Source organism: Nipponia nippon, unplaced genomic scaffold (assembly GCF_047370975.1).
Source record: "Nipponia nippon isolate SJK-2023a ecotype South Korea unplaced genomic scaffold, ASM4737097v1 scaffold_4, whole genome shotgun sequence".
NCBI lineage: Eukaryota > Metazoa > Chordata > Aves > Pelecaniformes > Threskiornithidae > Nipponia > Nipponia nippon.
Window position 1 is genome coordinate 10,413,022 of NW_028262358.1, and position 25,842 is coordinate 10,438,863.

At 43.7% G+C, this 25,842-nt stretch overlaps 1 protein-coding gene across 4 annotated transcripts in view; it reads right to left on the reverse strand.

Moving 5' to 3' along the window:
- The window catches only part of MEIS1 (Meis homeobox 1), a 234,056-nt gene that overhangs the window by 206,290 nt on the left and 1,924 nt on the right, over positions 1-25,842 (reverse strand). For 3 of the 4 annotated variants that reach the window (XM_087775864.1, XM_087775859.1, XM_087775865.1), the window contains exons 1-2: positions 7,365-7,489; positions 6,918-7,102 (exon numbers count right to left, since the gene is read on the reverse strand). In XM_087775864.1, coding sequence (XP_087631990.1) covers positions 6,918-6,974 — 57 coding nt within the window. In that variant the 5' untranslated portion in view covers positions 6,975-7,102; positions 7,365-7,489. Of the gene's footprint in view, positions 1-6,917; positions 7,103-7,364; positions 7,490-25,842 lie in introns of those variants that run through there. The other variant, XM_087775860.1, reaches the window with a different exon arrangement.

A 25,842-nucleotide genomic window follows, 5' to 3' on the forward strand; every position in this document is an offset into this window, starting at 1 on the left:
ACTAATTCTCATCAGCTGAGAACCTGGCCAAATATCTTAAATTCCAGTTCCAGTAGACTATGCACTGATGTGGGAAGAGGGACATGATCAGAGGCAGTGACATTTGAGTTTTTAAGGCAACCTTCCTTCTGGCACTTGGCATTTTTATTTAACTGAACACATTTAACCTGGACTTAGCACAGATGAAGTTTATAGAGAGAGAAAAACAGAAGGTAGATCCTGTCCAGCTTCACCTACTTCAACCCAACTCTTGTCTCTATTCTCCTCCCCAGCCATCCCTCACCCCTTCAAAGCCACGTCCCTTAATTCACGACCCTGTCCCTGCACGTCCAACCTCCGGCCTCATCTCCTGACCTCACTCCCCGTCTTTCTGGCCGGAGTCCAATGCTCTGGCCCTTTGCCAAGTCCTCCCCAGGGCTCATTATCCCTCCACTCCCTCTCTCCCACCTTCACGGTCCTTCACCTTTCCAACCAAACCCCAGGCTTCTGGTCTCACGTTGCCTGCCCTCCTATTCTTCTCATCTGCAGCCAAATTGGGTAGTTTCTTTTTTCCTAAGCAGTCTTGAGGGCTAACACAGAGGTGTAGGCTTCCTAGCACAAGTGTTAACCATCCTCTCAAAGCCATGAAGAAACAAGCAGCTCATGGAAAGCATATCTTCACCTTCACCCTGCAGCGCTCCTGCCCTGAGGCCGAGGCAGACTCAGAGGCTCTGCGGCTCTTTGGGCAGAGAGTCTTACACACCGCTAAAATCCAACTTCTTGCTGCTGAATATGCATGAACTAAGTTCGTTAAAAGCCTGACAGCTTTGCCAAATTTGGGTGGATTTTGACAAAAACTGCAAAAGGCATATCCTTGAAACAAAAGCCAGTTTGCTGCCAGCTTTCATGCCTCTTCTCCAAAGCATGGGCGTGCCACACAGTTTTAAAGAAAAGATCACCAGAATTGGTTTTTTTCCTTTTTTTTTTTTTCTACTATTGCAAAACACTGTTGTTCCAGTCTCCCCCATGCCCTGCTCCACTCCCCAGTCCTATTTTTTGGGATTGCTTCGGCTGAAATTTTGCAGTCTAGAGTAGATAGCCGGAGTGGAAAGCATGTCACCAAAGTGATTAAACTTAGCAAAGCACATGCACCTGAAAACAGGATCTCCTAAAGGTCCCCTGATTGTGAAATGCTCTTCCAGTCCTAGTTTCTCAAAGCTTAGGCCATACGGAGTACTCCATCTTTTCTCACAGCTAGGTCCATACCCCACCACTAGGTCACTTCCAGCAACCTGGGGATGGAGCACTTTCAGGGAGGTGCAGGTCTCTGCTGGTGCGGCAAGGTGCTCGACTTTATGTGGGAAAAAGATTTTTAATTAAAAATCAGCTCAAGGAAAAGGGATGAACCGAAATATGAAACTGGCGCATCTAATATTTGTTAATGGCTTGTTTTAAAAATTTGTGAGGTGCTTTAAGTCCAGGATAGGTTCCAGACACACTGAATAAATATAAATACAGTATTCCCGCCCTGCCCCAAATGGGATATGAGTAACGACTGACAAGCTGCCTACAGAGCCTAAGGAAGGAAACAGATGTAGAAACTTTTATAGGCAATTCCTCAGATTCACTAGGAACACTGGTTAAGCATTAAAAAAGAAAGAGCCAAACACAAACAGTCATTTATGCACGTCTAAAACTTCTGTTTTGAGCCAAAAGCCAAGCCAGCCTCCAAGCTACTGGAGTTATCATCCTGGTCCTCACCTTCTCCGCTGGCCAGGCGGCACCTGTCCGAGGGCGGCGCTGCGTCCCAAAAGGCAGTGCAGCACACCACAGTCTGCGCTTCTCATCTATTTATTATAAGCATTAGAAGCTCCAGCTTCTGTCAGTTGTAGCCACTAGTGGATTCAACAAAACTTCTTCTTCTGCTGCTTGCAGCTGACAGGGAAGCCAGGAGCTGCCAAGCCATAGCCACCCTTTCCCCTCCCCTTCCTCCATGCATTGCAAGGCGTGGTCGGCAGCAGACAGTCATTAAAATCCAACTAGCTCACATTTGCGCTGCTAAACATACCCAGAGGAGATCTAAGAAACCCCCCAGTTTGGCTTTCAACTCCTGAACTGAGACTTCAAACTATTCCAGGCAGTCAACGCTGCTTCTCAGCCAATGCCATGATGTGGTGCATGGTTCAGGAAGAGAGAAACTCAGTTCAGATGATGGAAAACTGTGCAAACAGTTCCCTTTATGGTATATTGCAGAGAGCTCTGCATACAGATAGGGTATATGGCCAGGCTGGAAGCTTTATGTCCATTAATGACTAACTGGAGGACAACACACACAAGAGACACGGAGTTCACTGAATGAAACACTTGGCTCCAGTTTTGGAGGTTCTGGGCTCTACTCCAGATTCCCCAGTAAGTGCCTACCCCCACCAGTCTGAAATAAAACACTCATGTTCCTAAAAAGCCCAAGGAACACTCTGGTCCCCAGCCTCCATACCGAGACAGGGGTTGGTTTAGATGAGACTCGGGGGGGTGCTGGGATGCACATCTGTTCCAGCATCCCACCAAAACCCTTCCCTGGAGAGTTAATGCAGTCTCAGACCAGGGACTTATTCTGCCAGGAGAACTTCCCTGCCGCTTATTTCCCTCTGTGAAAGCCCTTGCAGGGTACACACGTTAATTAAATTCCTTCTTTTGGGGAATGGTTTAGGTTAGGACTCCCAGAATCAAGGCTTTTACTACAGGCTCAGCCCTGCCAGATGCTAAACGTCTCTTCCTTGTTTGACGAACACTGCCAACCATAGCCCTGAAAGCCAAAATCCCATCGCTACCTTGTGGCAAGATGAAAATCAACAGAAAGCCCAGATTCACCAGCCCAATTTCATACACAAACCTTTACAGGTCAGCCTAGTTTCACTTGGAGGAAAACTGTATCAAAGCAGTGTTTCCCATCAATAGGACACAACCCTGTTATTCAAGAATCAATAGATCAGCATCCCATTCTTTTTAGGATACTGACTCAGTGTTACTGAATGAAAGGCTTCCTTTAAACTCGGTGACTTGAATTCCTCTGCTGACAAACATATGCACACACCTCCCCCATACTAGTAAGAGGAATGGTAATTATTTCCCCAGAGAACAATAATTTTGCAATAAATTTCAGAAGCAGCATGATTTAACAAATTAAGCTGTGAGGCAAGGATACTAAATGCAGTTAACTTCTTTGAAGCTAGTAGTATCAAAAATTATTTCCAATATCCCTTTAAACACTTTCCCTTTGAAAGGATGAACTGAGAGTTCTTGACAAAATTCCTGGCTTGTGTTTTTAAACGAGCAAGAATCTAAAACTGACTCTAGAGAAACATCTTTCCAACTGGTAAATCACATGTGCATTTCTCTTCCTGGCACTTTTTAGAATTTCCTCCAGTTATTAATTGATAGGACTATAATAGGAACAATATTAATAGCAGTATCCTGTTCAAAGCGGCAGCATTTTTGCTTCCATTATTCAGACTTTGGTTTTTTTCCACATATTAAAATGACATGTTTCACATCTTCCTATTACTTAGCACTGTGGGGTTCTTGCTATTTTATTATTACCTTACGAAAGACACCAAACTGCTGAAAAATGGCTAAAAGGACAGTTTTCCTTAGGAAAACAAACAGCCGCGTCCTGCCAACATACAGCCTGGACGTTACAAGTGGTAAAGGATTTCTGTGTAGCTGGGGGTTTCTGCTCAAATGTGATCTTTTTCTTTTTTTCTATGACACAGGGAAAAACATATTAAACTCCTAAGAAGATCCTTCCCTCCGTAAATTGTTCCTTCTCCGTTTGCTATGATAAATGCCATCTCAGAGACTGTGATACACATAAACTTTGAGGATTTATAGTGCATTTCCAACACTAATATTAAACATATCCTTTAAACTTTTTTTTGGAAAGCTTTCGATTTTTTCCCCCCTTCAGAATCATTTAATAGCTGTTAAGTCACCTTCAAAGAATTTGCAAAGCCTTTGAAGTACAGTACAAAAAATAGACTTCAACATCTTCCGAACAGTTGCAGGTAATGCGTAATAATTTTTGAAAGCACACAGAGAAATAGCTGTCTAATGCCAAGTTACCGCCTCCTACCCTGAAAACGTACTCTCGCAGAAGTCAATTTTACAAACGTGCTTTTGTTAAGCTCCCTTATGCTACAGTGGCATTGGGTATGAATGACAAGGATTTTTTTTTTTTCTTTTTTTGATAACTTCAATGTGTTTCCTTTTTAGAGAGGAGATTCTTCTACAATTGGACAACCCCTTTGCAGCAGGGCTTTGGTTTGCAACATCACCTTGCTTTCCCTCCACTCCGCTGCCTAATTTCTTGTTTACAGATCTGATTTGGTGGAGTTGTTGAATAGGAAGCCTTCTGCCTACCTGTCATAGATTGTTCCATTTTGAGACAACGTGGCTACAGGTTGTCAATAATAAGCCTTTAGGAACAAAACATTCCCAAGCAGAGTATATCACTCACCTTTAAAAAGGTCTCTTAAAAGATTTCAAATTTTAACTCGCTCCAAACTCCCTTAACACACGCATGGCAGAGTGATACTATTGCCCAACCACCTGAAAACAAAGATTTCTAGCGTATGAAAAAATAATTCTCTGTCCTATAAAAGTTCAGAGTGCAGAAGTTTTCCACAATTAAAACATTTTCTGAATCTTGCTAGTGGCCCAAAGGTTAAATACTTTTCTTTGCTAGTATAGACCACATAATTGAGAGGAAGCAAGTGAGTTTATTCTTTGAAAGGCCATGAAAAAAACCCCAGAAGTTTATTTGTGCTTGCAAATCCTTTCAGGTCTAAAGAACCAGCAAGATAATAAATTGTTTTTGCTGAAAACAGGAAGTTTGGCAGAGATGCAAAAGGACAGCTAAACTTTGGCTAGACAACCCAAAACACTGTGTTCTACTTTGAAAGTATTTCCAACAACAACAACAAAAAAGGAGTGAAGTGCCTCGAATCCATAGAAAGCTAAAGGAACAGCAAAGGCATCTGGCAGCGGTAATTTGTTGCCAAACTTGTGGTTGTGTTGTGCTGGCTTACAGGCTGCTTTGCCAGTTTGCAGTAACTTGCATCAAGAGCAGCTGAAACCCACATTTATAAAGCCTCAAACAGTGTCAAAGCTAGAAGAGTCTCAAGGAGTCTTTTCTTTCTTCTTTTCATCTGACCAAGACCAAAGGAATAAATAAATAAGCGTCATTCATAATATTGTGGTGTATAAAGGGAGACAACAAAATTCCGAGTCTCGGACTAAGTCCCTACCAGGTTTGATGGAGCAAAGGCCAAACTATGCCCACATGGTACCCGACAGGGCAATGCAACGTCCCTGGCTCGTGCCGTCTCCTTGCCACTCTTACCCCACCATCAGGCCACCAGAAGGACCTTCTGGCAGGAGAACACATCATTCAGCACGCGACGCAACTTGAATGCAACAGCTTATAGGATATCTGTGTAAAATCACGTTTCTTTAAAACAAACGTATGCTCACAATACGTCCATCCTGGACACCCCTGGAAACTAAGACACACTCCAGACTTTCAGAGGGATTTCAAATGGGTTATAGGACATGACCACCTGCTACAGCCTGGGAGTGGAGCCAGAGATTAGGCTTATGGTAGGCTCCAGCACTGTCCCCTTTTTGTTGATACAGTGGCACTTTCTGGCACAGTTTTGGCCTGGATGAATTAGCTCCCTCCTTACCAACGGCCAGGCAGGGTTCAGGGGTTGCCACAGGCCAGGGCTTGCTCCTAGGAAGCTGTTCAAGCATTGCTGACTTCTTTTAGGAATGAAAGATTTTAGACCACACGGATACAAGCTGTACCATGACATTTGCCCAAAGGAACAGAGAACAAATCCATAACCACTTCACTAACACAAATCTAGCAAATGACGCAAAAGGTCCCTTCCAGTACTATACTCGTATGAATGCAGGTTTTTAAGTAAGGAAATGTTAAATACATGAACTTCGTTTTTTGGGATAGAACTGGCCATAATTAATCTGAGAGCTTCCCCTCCCAATATGTTGGGTTGGCTTTTTTTTCCCCCCTTCTTTTTTTCCTCTTTTTTCTTTTTTCTCTCCTCCCTCCCCACTCATATTTGTTATAAAAATGCAGATCTTCAAAACATTTATCACAAAGGACAACTGGATCCTCTGGGCCAACCAAAACGTAAATATTATCAATACCATAAATATTATCTTCTGAAACATGCAACTCTGAAACGCAGTGATCATAGACTGGTCTTTTTTATAAAAGATCCAGTACTATTGTTACGCAGAGTCTTAACACCCGACTTTTACCAACAGAGGTGATTTTGACTATATCTATTTCTTTTAATACTGAAAAAAGGCCTCATCGCAAAGTCCTAAAATAGGGTGTGCGAGAAAGCAAGCTCAAATCTTTTTCTCGTTTCCCTTCCTCGCTACAATTACTTGCTGAATTTAACTGCAGGACCACTCATTTACACCTGCAGGAGCACAGGCAAGACAAAGGAACCACACTGGTATACTACAAAGATGTAATATGCAGAAGGCTGGAACACAAAGGTCCTGAGAAGTTTTAATGATTAGCAAGGACACCAATAAGGAGAAGAAAAAAAACAACCTTTGTTTTACAGTGTTCACCCTGGGACACTTAAACATCAAGCTTTTAGAAGGACTTCAGCTAGAACCCTGACATTCTCAGCCCCTCTGAAAACCTAGACCAGGTATTTCACGTTTAGCACCCTCAGCATCCGCTCTTTAAGAGTAACAACGATGACGATAACGACAACACCCGCACCTTACAACATAGCGCTTTTCATCTGTCGAAAACAAAACACTTCACAAAAGAGACAAAACATTATCATTCCTGGTTTACAAACTGAGAAATTCAAGTATGGAGAAAAGAAATCACTTACGCAAGACCATTCAGCTGAAGCAGTAGCAGAGCCAGGAGAAGAAGCCAGAGTCCCCATGCAGATCTCCAACGTAAGTCTTTAACACTCTGTGCTGCACCTCGAACTTCATTAGAGCAAGTAATATGCTTGACTCTCTCACGGATCTGGGTTGAGCCTCAGTTATAATCTGGAAGCACTTCAAAAAGCTGTGGATTAAAAAGCACTGTATAAATGCAAAGTGTGATTATTATTCAACAGATATTGGAAAAATTACTGCAGTTTGTATTTGTTTTTCTGTATTTGTGGGATTTATGTTGTTTCAACACTTGAACAGCTTTTGATAATGACACCATCTGTTAATTCTCACCCCTCACTAAATTAGAACAAGTGGTGGAATTGTTAGACTGCAGTTTTACAGATCCCAGCTTAGCAAACAAATCTGAACCCAGGGTCAGCAAGAGGCATTACCAGCAGTGGGAGGCAACAACCGGTCAGGCACAACTTCCAGCCGAAGCAGAAGAAAAAGGATAGGACCATCAGGAACAACACGGCTCTCAGCAAGCCCCTTGGAATAGCTCTTTGTTAGGTTGTGCTCCCTTTCCTGACCCTGCCAGGTGAACATCATTAACTCAGCGGCTGCTCAGATTGGTGGGGCAGCAGTTGGTGGGGTACTTCAGTTCTGATTGGAGATATCTGCAAGGTGGTATGGACACCTGGCTACAAGTTAAAGGCTCTCAAATTGCAGCAAGCTTCAGGTGGGCAGAGCTCTGCGTGGGTCTGCTTGGAGCAACTGCCCCTCTAGCCAGAGCCTTGTTACATTAACATTGCTAGATTAGGGTCCAAGCTGGTATAAATTAGTCTAATTTCATATGTAGAACACATGCATTACCTGCAAAAATACTGACTGTGGAGCCAGAGAAGGATCACAGGCATGTATTGGTAATACATTTTTAAGTAAAACAAAAATTTATGATCAAGTTGGTTCCCCCACCCACCCATTTTCCTTAAATATTGATATCCTTCTCTCTCTGCTCTTAGAGGTGCTCTTCCTCTGTTTGTACAGGTTATATGAGAATTTATTTAATGTACTTGTACCTGCAAAAGGGTCAGATTGCTTTACATGCAGATTACACGCTCAAAATACACAGCTCCTGGTCTCTAGACTACTCTTTGCATACGTTGTTAAACATCCCTTAGTTTTTCTGAGAACCTTTTAACCTTGTCTTTCTGAATTCCTCTTGACAATTTCATTCTTTTCTTGGGTACTGGACCAAATCCCAAACAGCTGAAATCTCCTATTTCACGAAACCTTTTTATTAAAAGGATGGACTTTTACTAAAAACTCAAGCTGTGGCACATACATATACAACTATACAAGGCGTCAGGGAGTTTGCTCATGTTATTTATGAACATTCAGGATATCTATGAAAACCTCAGCCCTCCATATTCCTGCTTATGCAGGAGTCAGGCACAATACTGCAGTTACACTTGCCTAGCAACACCCCTGGTGGAGCTCTTCATATTAAGTTTGTTTGGTATTCATCATCACTGTAATACCTAATTACCTCCTGCCCAAGAATGAAATAGGTTTCCCACCTGCCATTAGCAGAATTTCCCATCACCTTTAGTGGACTTACAAGAAGGTTCATGTAAAGCAGGGAATTAGGTTCCTCTTCCCTCTACAAACAGGGACCTGAGCGTATGTTGGTGGCACGGTGGAATGATATAATGCTCTGAAAACCCTACCTTTGCTAATGGAAAAAAGCATAGTCATTTTAGAACGATGCTTCGCCTGATTTAACGTATCAAGCATCTCAGGTTATGTTTATATCAAGGATATCACGTACTGAGGCACAGAGAGAACGTGCCCGTCCTAAAGTCGCACAAAACATCAGCGGCAGGCTTAGGCAAAAGGCAAGATTCTTCAAACTCTACTTCTATGGCTCAGATGGAAGGAAACCTTTCCCTCCAGAACATCCTCCAGCTGCAAAAGCATGAATTCTCCTTTCCATCCTCCAGACTGAACTACAATAGTGAGAATGAGCTTACGAACAAAATCTGCTCTCTCAGCTGGTTGTACTGGGTGTCATCACAGTGGACCGCGGCCATTTCCCATGGACTTGTGTTTGAGAGGAGACGCAGAACCGGCAGAGTCTAGACAACAGGCTGTTGTATATGGTGCCAGGAGTTACCCAGAAAGAATTAGCTGTGATCTAAGAACAAGGGAACAACTCTCTCCACTGCCGAAATGCTATTTCCTCATTAACCAGCGATACACAAGACCGCACTGGAAAATGAGCCTTCTGGTAGCCGCAGGAAAGGCGGGTCAAGAACTTAAACCCAAAAGGTGCGTGTGTGCTGCCGTGATGGGGTGAGAAAGGTGTCCGACGTGCAAAATCTGCCTGACAAAAACCCCCAGTCCTTACTCCTCGGTCCCACGGGCTGTGACTATTTGCAGCACGTTACAGTCAGCTCGCAGTGCACCCCAAGTGACCTAAAGTCACTCGTTGCTGTTATTAAGGGACAATTATTCCTAAAAAGGAAGAAGAATGAGACATTTACTGGGCATTATAGGCACATGGTTGACATCACTATGAGCCAATCAGGACCCCTGAATCCAGGCCAGCTTTCTAAAGCCCTTTATGTCATTGTTTTACAAAAGGTATTTGATACCATTGCTGCCTTCTCAGATGTGATCTCATCCTTGACCCTGAGTGGCACTTTTAGGAATAGCTCCCTCAGGTTTACTTTTATCAGATCATAAAGTACATCATATTCCCTTGCCTATGAGATGTGCTAAAACTTGTATCATTTGTAACTGGAAATGCTATAAAGCTGCCTGACAGTTTTTGTCCACGAAAAACTGAAGTCAAAGTTGGAATGGATGAGAAGGAAGCTTCCAAGATTAAAAAAGGGTGTGTTTGGTGGAGGAAACTATAATCTGGAGCTCTTTTCCCTAAATACAGTAAGGGCTAATTCTTTTTGTAATAACAGCAGGGCTGTATCCCTTCTTGGAGTAATAAACGCATGGTCCCTGACTGACTTGTCTCACTAATATTACAAATGTATGTTATATGCTATATTAAATATTTTCAGTTTTTCCCAGCTCTGCCCTAAGTGAACTCACTTTAAAACTATTGCTGTTAAACGGCTTAAAAAAAAAAAGGCAACATTTTCAAATGCAGGTAAACTGAGATTATCGTAAAAGTGCATGGAAAATTACCCCTCACCGCCCAAATATAGGCACTTTAACATCCAAGGTAAAGATTTCAGAGTAGGACTACGCCAGTTGTAACACTGCGATTCCCTACAAAGAAACCGGGGTGGTGCACGAACACTCCGGCATCACTCCTTGCAGCATCCTAGGGGGACTCATGGAGTTATCTTTTATTTTGCAGGTTTGCAAACTAAGTATGAGGAATTAAATGACTCGCCCAAGGTCTCAGAGCAAGCCTGCTGGCACAGTCAGATTTTCACGGTTGAAGATAAATAAGCAGCGTGAATCTAAACAAGCAGGCAGGTTGGAGGATGTCAAAAAAAGCGGCCAGAAAGACTTGAGTCACAGCTGGCATGGGTCAGCACGTAAGTTGAGGGGGCAGAGAATAAGCTGAAGCTAAATATACTCCAACTCCTTGTAGACTGCGTGCTGGCAGCAGGCCAGACTGCAGCAATAATGGCTGGGGTAGGTTTAAAGTGCTCTCCCCTGCCAGCTAGTCAGCCCTGCCTTAAATTAACCCAGCTGACTTTAGACTGAAACAGATGATGGGTCCTCATAAACTCAATTACACCAGTTCAGGCATGAGCAGGGAAGGCTCTAGATGAAGTGTGGTGCTTTACAAATATCTTGAACCTCCACTGTCTTCCCTGCAGTGACTGTTGACAGTGACCTAAATTCTTAAATCCATCTGAAAGACAAAGCTTCTGGTTAACCTTAGCAACACCGCTTTCGGGGGCCTTTGCCTAAGCTTGCTGTACAGACGATGAAAGGAGGCTTTCTGAGACCGTTTCTCCACTTGATGTCAACATGTAGCAATGAATTCACTCAAGATGTTCTTGTGGATCTCTTTCCTGTTAGGGTCATCCATTTCTCTGGGCTCCCTTTATTACAGTCTCTGATCTTTCCAACTGCAAGAAACCACAATACTGCTTTACTGGAGACCTGTTTAAGTCCTGATATAAAATGGTGCTCGCATACACTGTTAACAATTCCACTACAATCCAACCATTTAGTATTAAATTAGTTTAGATAAAATACAATTAAAAACCCTGTGTCTGTAAAAGTTTGTGTATATGCACGGATATAAATATAGTTCAATGGCTAAATTTACATGGTGAGCCAACATTTTCTGTAATAAAATATTTAAGTGGTTTCAACTCCACAGTGAGATTTTTTAAAAAAACCTAAGATAGAAAAAGACATCAGCACAGGACAGTATCGACTGGACGCAATCAATCACCTGGACTAGTACGAAGATAAGTATCTTCATTGTGGACTGACAAGGGCCAATACAGATTTTCCCCGAGAGAAATAACCTCAATAATACCACCTCATGCCACAGTAAACTAAGACCAAGTTTTCATTTTAAGCTGCATTTCTAATGCCTAGCACTTAAATATCAGAAAAGTCTGATAAAGAATTGCCCGAGGCTGAGCCAGAGCAAAGTAAAATGCAGGGCTGTAGTCTGCCCCCGTAACACAGCTGAAGCTGGTGGAGGCTTTGGAGAGCAGTTAATTAGTTTTGTGGAGTCTAGTAAGAGCTAAATATTTCGACTGCCTTTTCACCTCGTTTTTTTTTCTATGCTCCTTCAGAAATTTGGCTTTCCTGAAAAGTCACCTTTGAGGCGGGTCTGTCACAGCCAGGGCTGGACTGGTGGCAGGACTTGCTTGAGCTGAGTCCTGGTAGTTCAAGTAGAAGCTCTCCCACTTGTCATCACAGAATATATGACCTTATTACTCCTCCCTCGGTTCTGGCACTGACTGTTAACGCTGTTTGCAGCCAGTGAAGTTTCCTCAGTGCTCTCTGCTGCCGTCTCTCCCAGCTCCTTCTGCTTTTTTTTTTTTTTTCAATTGCAGCAAAAAATATGTGAATCCCATTTTCCGCCAACACCAAGATGAACAAACTCCAGAAAACAACATGAAAGACAGCAAAGCAAGAAGATATGTGTTAGAGTTATACTTCTAGCTAAGGATACATCAAAAGTTGCAGGAATTTATCTGTATATCGATGAGATGATGCCACTTGCTACTGCAGGATCTGGACAAATTAGTTAACAAACTATGGCCCTCAACAGCTCAGATTTATCTCAGATTTTACTGGCGGGGAGAACGGAGAGTCAAAGAAGCCACAGGACGAGCCCACGATCATGAAGAAAGTCAGCAGTAGACCTAGATCTGCTGGCTCGCCGCCCTGGGCGTTTAGCTTTCCACAAGCTTCCTGTTAGCGAGGGGTATTGCGGAGAGCCGGAGAACCGGGCGGTTTTGGGCACAGTAGTCCTTTTTCCACCGGCAGCGAGAAGATGGCCAGGCAGGACTGGAGAGATGGCAGGGCTGCAGCAGCCTCCTCTCTGGCTCGGAGCAGTCCCTGTGTCAGAGCGTGAGCTCCCCTTGCTCTCACGCAGCCCTATCCAAAAGGCATTGTCTGGAAGCAATTAGAGATTTTTTTTATTTTTTTTTTCCATCGTTGCCTGACAACTTCAGCAGACGCACATGTAGTCATCCCCCTCCGCTTCTAAAGAACTTTGCTTACTGTTAACTATTTAAATGTTGAAAGTATTAAAGCTAATTGAACTCACTGCTCGGAGAACTAAGTCTGAGGTCAACTGTCGTATACGGTAACACTGTTTGGGTAAAAGGACTTTGGGGTAGTTTAGAAATCTTTAGAAAAGCGCTCATGCCTGTCCACATACTTGTCAGTCCTACTTGTCATTACTAATGTTTTTTTTTAGGTTGGACAAACAGATGGAGCTGCTGTGAGGAACTCCTCAAGGAACGGCTGGATGAACTAACTCTGGAGTTAGTGCTGAAAGTGGTGACACGAGACACTAGTCAGCTGGCCAAATTTTAAACACCTTGCTTCAGGTGCTTAACTTGGGACAGTCTTTATGGTCGGGGAAAAGAGATGGGGTGGGGGGAGAGCAAAAAACGATAGGCTCTTCCATAGACCAATTCCGATTCCTATTTAGATGCCGTAATTGCCTTCTGGAAGGCCCGACTGTCGCCTCGTCAACTTCATGGGAAACCTCGAAAAATTATCCTCTAATTGTAGATATTGCGCATATCGTCTCAGTGTCACACTGAGAAAGAGCCTCAGACGGTAAATGAGAAAAGCTCTCTTGACTTCCAAGGTGTTATTCTTTACTTACATCCTGCTGAGGATTCAGCTCAGTATTTTTAAATAAATGCTCCTTGGCCTCTGGGTGAACAACTTTATTCTGATTGCCATACTTTTTTTCTGGGAGAAAAAAGGAAAGGAAGAAGTTGTTGGTGGACTTTAACGGAGCAGCAGCAGCAGCAGCAGCAGAGGACTTGTCCCTAAAGTGATCCTCGGCTGCTGTAAATCCAGAGCAAGTGACACCACATCAGGACCAGACCTGTAGAGCAAAGATGTTCCTAATGCTGTGAGATCATCTCCTACACGCACAAACAGACTATCTTCCATAGCACCAAACTGGTGACTTTGGGGGTACAAGGTCTTTTGCTGCTACCTGGAAAAAGCAGCCTGCTAGAGATAAACAGCAGGTATTGCTGATTTTATAGAAGCGTGAGTTGTCTTTAAGGTGTGCTGAGGAATGTGAACATCCCACACATCCAGACACTCCTTGCAGCCAAAGGCTGAAAAGAAGAAAAAGAGAAAAGCTACCACAGCAAGAAAGGCTCGTTCTTTCTCATCTGCCAGGTCTAAGGTGAGTAGATAGGCACTTCTGTTTTGTGGGGGGAAAGGAAGTCTGATGGGAGCATAATTCTGGAAGGTTATAAGGAGACATGCTGCTGTTGGAGAGGTTATCATGGGACCAGAGGCAGCCGAGCTCTAAAGAAGATTGCAGTTATGGTATGTCCAAGCTGTCTTGTCTTTCAGCATCTAGCCAGTCTTCTGGGAGATGACAGGGAACCTCCAGATGGCAAAGTCCATGCCCTATACACACTCATATCTTTTCACGTCTGTGGCTATGGCTTTGCACAAGCTTTGCGAAGAACAACATTTGAGCTTCCACCACGCTTTGAACTACAGGCAGGAGGCTTAGATCCCCAGCAGCACAGGGAACGGTCATGAATGACTCGGTCTCACTGGGTCACCAGCCAAACTTTGTAATCTGTACGAAAGAATGAATTACTATCAAAGGGATAGAAACAGTCCAAAGCAGCTGCAGGGCTCTTCTGGGGGAAAGCAAGGGTCCTGCATTTGTCCTCCACTTATATCAGAATGGGAATAACCTGATGACCTAAGGAGTGGAGTAATTTTTAATACCTGCTCCTTTCTCCCAGTACCTGGAGGGGTAGAGTCCCACATGCCTCGTCCCACTGGTTATCATTATTATGTCATCCAGATCAATCATTTCAAGCTCATTGGGTTGTAAACGCAGCTTTGATCATTCGTTACACTTTGTTAGTATTTATCAGAGCCAGGACTCCGTTAATCTGAAACAGCAGCTCTCAAAAAGCAAGGAAACCTGGGCTCCAAGAGCACTTACTGCAAGCTGGAGGGGTGGTGTTTGGGTTTGTTTGTTTTCTAAATTGTTCACATCTAAAAATTTCCAAACTGCTGTAGGATACAGCTCCGAAAGGCAAGAGGAAATTTTTACTCTCTCAGGACAGGCACTGTGAGAGCGAAAGGCAAAGCGCCTGCCGGTTGCTGGAAGCCCATCGCTGCTCCAGCGGATCGGAAACAGGCACAGGAGAGGGAGTCCTCCGCTGGCAAAACCTCTTTTATGTCAAAATATGCGTAAGGCTCCTGGGGCTGATCCACAGCGCACTGAAGTCATTGAAACCAATAGGCCTAACTCATAAAGTGCTCCGGAGCAGGTCTTTTGCTGGTTTTAACTCCTTGTATGCACTGGCTGCAGCTTATATTGCATTTAGGACAAAGCAAAAGCATCGCTTTTTAATTCCAAGCCCAGGAACCGAAAGGAGGACTGCAGTCCAAATGCTCTCCTTAGCGACGACAAGCAAAAATTCTTTAGCACCATCTAGCTAACGTCGAAGGTAACCCACATTGACACTTCTTCCAACAAATCTGCTCTGCCACCGACACTCCCGGGCTTGAGCACGCAGACTTCAAAAGCCGAAGAGATAGGCGCTGCATGCTGATGAGGAGAAGCAGAGGACGGGTTTAGCAAAGCACCCAAGAGCGGAGCGTGCATTTCACGTAGAGGCAGATGGGGCACCGATTACTGGCCACGGGAAGTACAAGTGCAAATTTCATAAAAACAATTTACACAGTACCTTGTTCAACAACCTGAGAAAACACAACAGCAGGGCACGGGAAGGGACAAGAATACCTTTTTTGCTGAAATGTCAGAGAGAAGACAGATGAGAAAACTGCTGTGGAAGCAAAACGTAATGCAGGAAGATTTGGTAAAGCTGAATAAAGGGCTACCAAATTAATGGGAGGTGCCTAAAAAAACTTTGAGAGAATCGTCAGAGGCAGTCAATCAAAAACCTTGACAAGTTCATGCAGTATTTGCTGAAATGTTCCTGCAGAAAAAAAAATACAATAGGGTGAACAGTTCAAAACCGTCCAGTATTTTGGAATGAAAGAACTGGAATTTTCCTTTTTGAAATCAATTTCTTTCTTAAGATTTTATAATGTTGTATTGTTATATAAAATGTAAAACTAAAACCCCAGAAAACTGAGTTAGCAATCTACACTGAAACATTTCACAGTCCCCTTTATAAACCCATTTTGTGGAAAAATTTGAAACCGTTCAATATTGCATTTCAGAATGTAGTCAGATATTAAAAACTCGAGAAAAGGATTTTCCCCCTAAAAGTTTAATGAAAAATTTTCAAAACTTTTTTTTTTTTCTTAAAGTTCTGATAAGAAATCAGTTAAGGTGATGTCGGTACTGCCTGCAGGATAAGGCACAATCCTCGACAGAACTATTTGACTTGGGAACGTCCTTTTTCTAAAGAATTACTAGTAAAGAATGAATTCACCTAAATTATTATTTCACGTAGGACCGAATCATTGTCAGAAAAGAGTACGTCTTCACCTTTCATGGCATTGTCAAGGAAAAAAAATCTAAATATACAAGAATAGGAAGCATTTTGATTTAGCACTGGCCCAATTATCTGTTTACGTTTGGGCCTTCTGAAAAATCCAACTGAGTTTTATTTTCACAACCAACTAAAACAATATTGTAAATTTTCATCTCACTCTTTTGACCTAGGTTATTTAAAACCACTTACTAGGCATTCTTAAGCCTCCCCACACAAAGTGTTTGTCTTTTTTTGTTTGTTTTTTTAAGAAATGACCCCAAACAATCACATACCATGTTTCCACAAGTAAGGACTGTGGGCAAATTGATGCAGTTTTATTTAAGCACTTGTACCCTGATTTTTAGACTAGAAAGACCCAATTTCAAGCCTGAGGCCAACTTGCGCTGAAAAGCAGTTTGTGTGTACAGCCTTCCACACACGCCTGTGCTCCAAACTAGGAGATGGAAAGAGGCAGCAATATCTCCAGGTTTAGTGACCATCTGAAAGCTTTGCAGACCCCAAACAGAGCAGGCTGATAGCGACTCCTCAGTCTAGATAAAATAGATATGACCCTGCAAAGGCTGGCTATAGACACCATACTCTGGAGCAAGGAGAGGCTCAAGGAAGGTCCAGATTTTGAGGATGGGGCTTGGGTGGGGACAGGAGGAGAAGACCGCAGAGGAGCACAACCCCTTCCACAGGATTACAGCAAATCCCTGCCAAGCCAAGTTACGTTCACCATCACACCATGTAACGTGGTCAAAAACTAGAGGAAAAGGAAATTGCACCGCGTCTGACAAAATCAATACCTACAGAGCACCTGTGGTGGAGATGCTGAGCTGTGCGGTGCGAAAGGAATGGGAGCCAACGCTCCCACCGAGCCTCCTGGCTACCCAGCACATGGCCACCTCCGGTTGTGCTGTCCTCCGGCTAGCGTGGCAATGCTCTCACGGCTTTGGAAACAGCCTATGTTTGGTTGGATTTGCTTACTTAAAGAGAGAATCAAGTGAAGAGTTTTTGTTTGCTTTCCTTTTTTACTTGCTTGTTTGGGATATTTTGTTCTTTTATAATTTGGCTTGTACAGAATGCTCTGTCAAAATGCACGCGATGGAATTGCCTCTGAGACTCCGAGCATACGCTATTCCCACGCCCTCTCACACCCTGTAATAAGCTTTTTATTCTACTATAATTAACACTCAGGAATCAGTCCCTATTTCCCTAAAATCACACACAGTCCTACACTTCGTATTTTACTGCTGCTTTTGCTTTACCCACTAATAACCCCTTCCCCTCCCTGAATTGCTTTCAAATACTCCCTGTCTTTCCAGCCACTACATGCTGAACTTGGACTGTCCGGTTGCTTAAGTAAGTCATTTTTACCTAAATCCTGTATATTTCCTATTGAAAGAGTCTATGCCCATGAAATCAAGGCATACTTTCTTCAAACCAGACACACGTATTTTGGGGAGATGGACCACTGGGGTAAACACAGACCTTCAGTCATATTCACGAGGTATCTACTGAATGTATTGCTGGTCCTCTTATTAAACACTTCCAAATTTCACAGTGATGTTTTGACTCACAATGCCAGCATATACAGTTTTATTCCTGTAGAATACAGGTGATTTCCAGCACTCCCAAGTAAGCAAGGCACTTTTATCTCCACTTACAGAACTCATATAGGCAATTAGGAGTCTCAGCCTCATTGAAAAACTAATGAAAATAAGCTAAAATTGGGAATTTTAACCTAAGTCACGTACACCATTTACAATATTTTACGGTTTTTATCTTCAAATGAAGGTTGCACATAGGACACCTGAGGTTGAATTTACGGCAACTTAACCCCCCACCCTGAAAAAAGGAGTTGTTCAACAGCAGTGGGTCAGGAGAACCCACTATGAGTATTTTTAAAGAATAAAAATTGTAGCATTCATACAGGAATAGGATCCAGACCCCTCCGCAGCCGGTGGGCTTCCCATTTAATATGACAGGCATTAGATCAGGCTGATTATATTGACTGATGGGGGGGGATAGAAACCGACTCTTTTGGCTTCGTAAAAGCAAATGTCTTTTTATCTGAATAATTATTATTATTATCGTTAAAACAAAATGTATATTTTCTCAGCTTTTTATTTACAATATAAAGTGCTTTCCACAGTAAATCAACAAATATGAGTATTCATGTCACCAAGTGCTGATGATTAAAAATAATTACTTTAATGGCAGCTGGCCTGATGCCAAACATGATTAGCTTTCGCATTTCAAGCATGATAGTAGATAATTTACATCTCCTTTCACGCCAATACCAAACTACTCCTAATGGATTCTATTTTAGTTTTTATGAATTAATAGAAATTTAGTGTCCAATTCCCTATATTATAGCCACCATTTGCTTTCAAAACCAAAGAAATGTTTCAAAAAAGGGCAGAAAGTATCCAAATCACAGGATCCATAGCCAATAAACTCAACTTCCCTGCTGACAGCGTCCTTGCCTGTGCCCTTAGAGCTGTTAGAGGCAGAGTGAGAAGAAAACTTCTCAAACAGGCCAGAAAATCCTGTTAAGGGGGAAAAACCCATGGAGATACCCAAGGCTTCTCCGCCAGGACACGTGCAGGTTGAAGCCCCTCTCTCCTGAAGTGCAAGGCAAACCTTCCACCCGCTCCAGTGGACATGGTTTTATTCCGGGGATAGTGAAGGAAATTGGACAATTGCCTTTTAAAAACATCACAAGCTGTTCAAGGTGGGTAAAAACAGGAAATATATTTACATTCTTTTAAAGTAGTTTTAAAACCAGTTGCCTTTTACCTACCCATTAGGTCTGAGTACAGAACCCTGAGCTCATCCCGTGGGGATAAACACTCATGTACGCACACAGGATTGCACTTGCCCGCCTCAGTTCAGTCTCGGGGTGTCAAAAGCATCTGAACGCTCTTTGTGGGAGGAAAGGGAAGAGCAAATGAATTCCCCTCCACCTGGTTTGGAAGGTTCTGCCCATAGGAAATGTGGAAATTCAAAATACGGCAAGAAGTGGGTTCATGAGCAAGTGGGAAGGTCAGAAGAACAACCTTAGCTTTTAAATATGTGTATGGATACAGGTGGGACTACTGCTTCTTAGCTGGAAAGGAGCATACAAGAACACCAAGGCAAAAAATACCAGGGACACTAATCCAGGGAAGGAGTCGCTAGGCATGTGGAGCAAGAATGAAAAGTAAGATAACGCCTTCCAGCCAGCAGGCTGGAAGAAGAAAAGGGAAGTTGAAGCTCCCACGAGAGCAAACCTTGGTGATTCGCTTTCCCCTTCATCCCCAGATCTCCATCTCCAACTGGCCCAGCAAGGCTCCAAGCTGTGCCTGACAGCACAGGACCAGCGTCCTGGTCTGAAAAGTTTAACTGCTCTTGGCGGCTACATGAAGTTGGAACCTGTGTTTTCAAAGAACAAGCCTGGAAACAGCATCCAAAAAAAGCATAACTAAAAAGAAGCAAAAAGAAGCACCCTCCCTCCCCCGCCTAGCTGCCTTTCCTCAGTGCTATGCGAGATAATTTCTGCTGCCCTTGATGCTCTAAGACTGCTTCAGGGCTGCAATAATGAACCCAACCCAAGCGAATGGGTTTCACAGGACCTGTAAACATTCATTTTCTTTTGTTGGTCACTGATGCAAAGAAAATATATTTGTCAAGTTTAAGCCTTCACCTTTCAGCCTACTGCTGACGTCGAAGATAAACACTTCTTGTGAAACCCTTCCAATTTACGTTTCAATTGACCACAATCCTCATATATACTGACATTAAAATTTCCAGCACTGGCAGCTTCAGAAGAAGTATAGAGCAAACGGACATGGTGCCGGCTTCCCCATGCTGCCTCCCAGGTTTCATTCTTGACCTTCTATAGGCTCCTACAGGGGCTGATGGGAAACCAGACCTTCACATCAGGTCGATGCTTGGCTTGCACGGAGAGGCCCAACCACAGCAGCAATTAATGCTGCTTGTAATGCTGGTTTTTAATGGGTGGACAGCTGGTGGAGTTTTTCTACAAAGGTCACTCATATCACTTCCCAGAAGCTGCAGAGAAACTATTTCGAGGAGGGAAGGTGGGGGGAAGAGCAGACAAAACTGGTGGGCTCTACCAGTTGGAGCAAGTTCGGAATTGCTTACTTAGAGATAAAATTCAGTATCACAACAGGAAATCCCGAGGCCCGGCCCTGTCCCCGAGACTAATTGCTGTTGGTCTGGCAGTACACCCCTGTCGCTGAGCCATCCCTTCTCGCTAGAAAGAGCTCCCAACAGCCCCCCCCCCCTTCACTTTGGCAGAAATCCGAGCGTATCCTCCGCACTCCGATTTAAAGTAAACCGCCATGTCATCGCCCTAGCACAAAAACACACAAATACCCTCCCACCTTCGTAAAGAAGCAAAACATTAAGCTTTATGGGTACAACAACTATTATAAAAAAAGCCTGACTATTTAATGCAATGTTGTGGTTGAGAATTTAACCACACAAAAGGCAGAAAATTCAAATGTACAATTCCCACAGAAACCATAACTTGGCCACGTTTCACATACACACGTCAAGGCAGAAACTTTAACAGAGCATTCCCCCATCTGAATTATTGCATTTGCAGAAGAGGTACAGCTCTCCTCCTCCTCCCTTCGCTTCTTTTGCCTCATTTTTTTCTCATATATGAATCCCCAGTGGCAACATTTATGAAAAATTAGGGGAGGGGATGCCAGGGGGAAGGGAGAGGGGAGGACGGCTTTGGGTAAACACACACACGTTGGAGACGGTTCAAAAGCAGAGCTTAGCCTCCAAATCTCTTCCAACTTCAGCTGTTTTGTGTCCAGGCCCCCAGCTCCAAGTCATTCCCTGGGGCAAACGCCGAAGGCGATCATAGCTTGGCCTGATCACACAGCACCCAGCCCTAGACAGACTCTCCCAAGACCTAACCCTGGAGGGTACTGCCCAAGGGACAGCCCGCTGAGTCTCAGCTCCTTCCTTGCTCCTTCAGCATGGATCTGGGTTCTGCCAAAGGTCTGCTCAAGTCTACTTGGGCCAACGTGTTTCCGTTTCCTAAATCAGTGCTCCGCAAGGAAATGAGGTGGTTTGCAGCCTATTCAGTTCACCCCTTAGTCTGAACTCTTTACAGGCCACGCTGAGTGAGGTCAGCTTTTATACAAATCTGGAGTGAGGACATAAGTCATGCATCTGGATCTACAGTAGGTTACCATCACCCCTCCACCACTACAGACGAAACAAGGCCAATACTGCAGAAAGTCACCAACTCTAAGCTTCCCTAGTCAGCTTTTAAAGCCGTAACCGGTGGTGCTGTATATACAGGCAGCTAAACCTTCCTCCATCCACATCAACCTTGCTGCTTAATCCCTTCCTACCTGCTCCAGGGAAGGAGGTATGGCAAGCAGTAAGCTTCTTTCTTCCTGAATTTCCAGCCACAAGGTTGGAGTCAACTTTGCCTGAGTGTCTTTACTCATACAAGCAAATGGGCATTTGTACCCGGGGAGAAGCAGTGGATCCAGCCATTGATCTGGGCTGCATGCTCACTTGGGCAGTCACAGAGGCCAGTATGGAATATGTTATACTGAATGTGCTGCTCTGCGTCCGTGCTGGCTCTGAGCAGCCTGTCCTGAGTGGCCAGAGCAGTCAGAAATCTGAATTTCTTGGCACTAGTGAATTTCAGCTTGTAGAGGGGAGAAAAACGAGGTAACTTCTCCATTCATTGTACAAAAATCAAGAACATAAAAATAGATGAGCCATTCTGAGTCACCAATGGCCCATCCAACCCAGTATCTCATCTCCCCCAGTGGTCAGCGGTGGGTGCTTCAGAAGCGAATATAAGCAGCATGGCAATTACAGTGATCCCTCCTCTGGTATAACCTCTCAGATTCCAGCAATCAGCAGTTTGGGGACTTCCTGAGCCAGAGGTTGCATCTGGACCATCGTGTTTAATAGCTCCCAGTAGACTTCTCCTCCATGAATTTGTCTAATCCCTTCTTGAACCCATTTATACTGTTGGCTTCTACAACATCCTGTGACAAGGAGTTTCACACTACAATCGTGCACTGTGGGTGTTGGGGAAGCGGGGGGGGGGAGGAAAACTTCCTTTTTGCTCACTTAAACTCACTGCCTAATTATTTCAGGGAGCACCCTCCAGTTCTAGTGGTATGAACAGCAGTAAAAGTCATTCCCTGGGAACCTGCTCCCCACCATTCAGACCGTTTTCAGGTTCATCCAGGCTTCACTTTTATAGGCTGCTCAGTATCTCACACAGTCTATTTACTGTCTTTCATAACAAAGTCATTCCATATATTCACCACCTTTCCCTGTGCCTTTCTGTTTTCACTGTAACCCTTTCAATACAGGCAATTCTTCTTTGATTCTGATAACTAAGAGCATATTATCCAGGAAAGTTTTTAAACCAAGTTATTTACCCTGAAAATCCAGGCATAGTTATAGAAAAAGAAAAGAGACGGTTCATTTTGCACTTTGATGGCTTCATTGACTTCAACTGAGCAACGAAGCTTTAACCAGATTTATGTCTGATCTTCCCTCAGCCATCCAAGCTATCTCCCGAGCTCCAACATATACCCAGATATAACAATACAATTACATATTATTATAGCATAATGATATATTATTTTCAGTAATTACTATAATTGAGTTATGTAATAATTCATAATTATATACTAAAATACTATGATGATATAAGCATAACACACATATATATACATATAACCTTGTTGTACGTATACACACGTCTGTTACACATAACACATAAACCATACAAGTTATAACTATACATAACTTCCTTTGACTAATTATCCCATTTCACCCAAAACAGTGATCACTCACTCGCTAGAAACACTGAGGGCAGACAGCATATTGCAGAGTAAGGTGAATATGGGATACTGGTTTTTGGAGACAGCAAATAAAAGACCTGTAGTTTCAGCTCAGGACGGGCGCAGACAACAAGGCCAGAAAGACTTCACAGAGTACAGAAGATGCATCGGACATAAATTCGGTCAAATTCAGGCACAGCAAAGCATGCAGGAATACATATGCTGGTATGATGAAGCTCTTAGCGCATGCATATTTTTAAGATCTGCAGAAGAACTATTAAGCATTCCCCTGAGCTCATCAGTCAGAGTGTTTCATTCTTCATCCCACCTCCTCTGCAGTCAGTTTAGGAGGGTCCAAGTCCTCGTTTCCCATGGGATGCAGCAGGAGTGAGAGAGGTCCTGTTCCGTGCCAGCTGAGGTGAGCCCCCTGCAATTCCACAATGCCTGCTGCTGTGCAGGGTGTCACCGTGCAGAGGTCCAGACGCTCTAAGGGAACTGAAGCCTAACTTCCAGTTACACCTCATTTTAATTGTAACACCCAGAAACAGTTTTAAGGGAATATGTCCCAGTTAGGTGATGTTTACCAATATATGTCCTTTCCAGGGAGTGTGCAGGTAAGAGGGGAAAGTGGGCAATCCATGGGAAGAGGGGAGGAAGATCAGAAATGAGGAGTAAGGGGTTAGTAGAAGAGTGAGTCAACGTGCCTTCCTCTTATTTACCACAGTCACTACCTCCCTCCTGCCCAGCACCACCATCTTCACTGGCCTGACAGTGATCATTGGGATCCTGACCCAAGCAAACAAGACAGCAGGACCCTGGCAACTGTCCCCTCTTCACCAGCTTTGCTGAAATCCTGAGAGACTGGCAACACCGGCCTTACATTGCTGCTTCTCACGTCGCTCCCTCTTGCCTTTTCCCTCCTCGCCCTGCTTCTGCTCTTCTTCAACCTGACTTCTGCTGTCCTTTTGATAAAGAAAGATTTCACCACACCAGGCAAGACCCCATCTTTCGCAAGGCATCTGTGACCACAAACAAAACACGGAGTAAGAAACAAGGTCTTAAACTATCCAGCAGAGCTGAGTTTGTCAGGTCTCAGGGCAGCTGGCAGGACTGTAGCAGCCAGCGAGCGAAAGAAAACAGCTTCTGTCTCTGGTGCTGACTATTCCCGGGTCTTTTTATTTCTCCTTCCCTGTGTGTTTGCTTTGTCATTGAAGAAAAAGGCTTGAACTATAGCTGCAAGAACAGAAATAGCAACTCCAGCCTATCTCAACTGTTTCTTTTCTCTCGCAAAGAACATTCATCCTATTTATTTAAAGTCATTTTAAAAGACTTCCAAGCTAAAAGGGAGTTTATAAAAATTCCCTGCAGTGAAAGAGAAAGAAAAGCATATTAAAGTGAAAGCAGTACTTTATATTTACCGTGTCTAGTGCTTTAACTAATTTTCCTTCTTTCCCCTATCCATATTTTTAACAAAAGTTTAACAAAACCAGGCTGTAGCGATGGCTGCTGCTGTGGGACGAGCCAGGCTGAAACCTGCATTCAGCCCCCTGAAACCTTTTAACTGTTCAGTACAAATATTCTGACAGGGCCAAGTTAACTCCTTTGATTCGAGGTCCATGTTTTCTATCAGAATGATGATAATGGACAAGCACGGGGGTTTCTGGCAGAGGCTGCTGGCAAGTTGTGTGTGCTGGACCCTGTTCTCCTGCCTGCTCCTGGCAGCGCTGTGGGGTTTGCTGGAGGAAGGCGTGTATGTTAAATGCAAAAGTTTTTACAAAAGGACACAAGTGAAAGGATGCCATGAAGCCAAAATCATATGCTTCTTCATTTGGTAAAGAAGACAAGGAGTAATAGTTCAATATTGGCCAACAGAAGTTTTGAGAACCAGTTACTACCTGCCAGCAATTAAAAAGTTTGAAGATAATAAGATATACTTAATCAAATACATCAAATGACAACACCACACACCCATGTTACCTTGGATGTACCTAAGGGCAAGTGTGCAAATAAATATTTAAGAGCAATTAAATCTTAGTCAGATGCCTAGAAATAAAGAAATGTGATTTGCTTTCTTGTTCTCACGGGCAGCATCTGACCAAAACTTAGAGTGTGATGCCAAGCTTCTGGGCTTCTCTTTAACCTTTCATTGCCTCGGTTTGCCCCTTCTTTCTCTGGGACAGATATGTACACACAGACCCCTCTAAATATGTTTTTTTTGTGTGTGTGTATTAAATACAAACATCCATTTTCCCCGAAAGGATTTTATGAGAGCTAGTTAATGTCTGTAAATCATAAAGGAGACTGAAAGGCACTCTGCATATGCACTGTATCACTCTCATTGCACCTAACAGTCGCTTACACAGTATCAAGCAAGGGGAATGCAAAAATGGGAAAACTCCCCACTCACTGTAAGATAAGGGACTGAGGCACACCATGGGTCAGGCAGCTGAGGACCTCCTTGCTGGCACCTGGCCCCTCGCTTGCCCACAGCTTGGGTTTCGGCTGGGCGCTGTGGCCCCGAGCGGGTGAAACAAAGCAGCGATAAGCACGTCAACCCAGCTCACAGCGCGACTACTGATGTGAAGTCAGCTTGCACTGCTGCGTAAGGCTGCAAGATCTGGTGGTCCGTGAGTAGAAGTGCTGCCCACTTGGCTATGTGGGTGATAACACGCGGCAGAGGGTGTGTTGGGCAACGGAGCACTGCAGCCTTGTCAGATGGTTTTTAAAAGGATTGCAAGCAAAACCTCAACACCTCTGTGGAGAGTTTTGCAGCTGGGCCAGAAACATCTGCATGTTTTGTGCTGTCCTGCCTTGAATATTTGGCTTACAGGCATTTTGAGTTGCGCGGACCCAGGAAAGCATCAAACTGGCAGAACGTAGAAGACAGCCACCATAACCTGTGC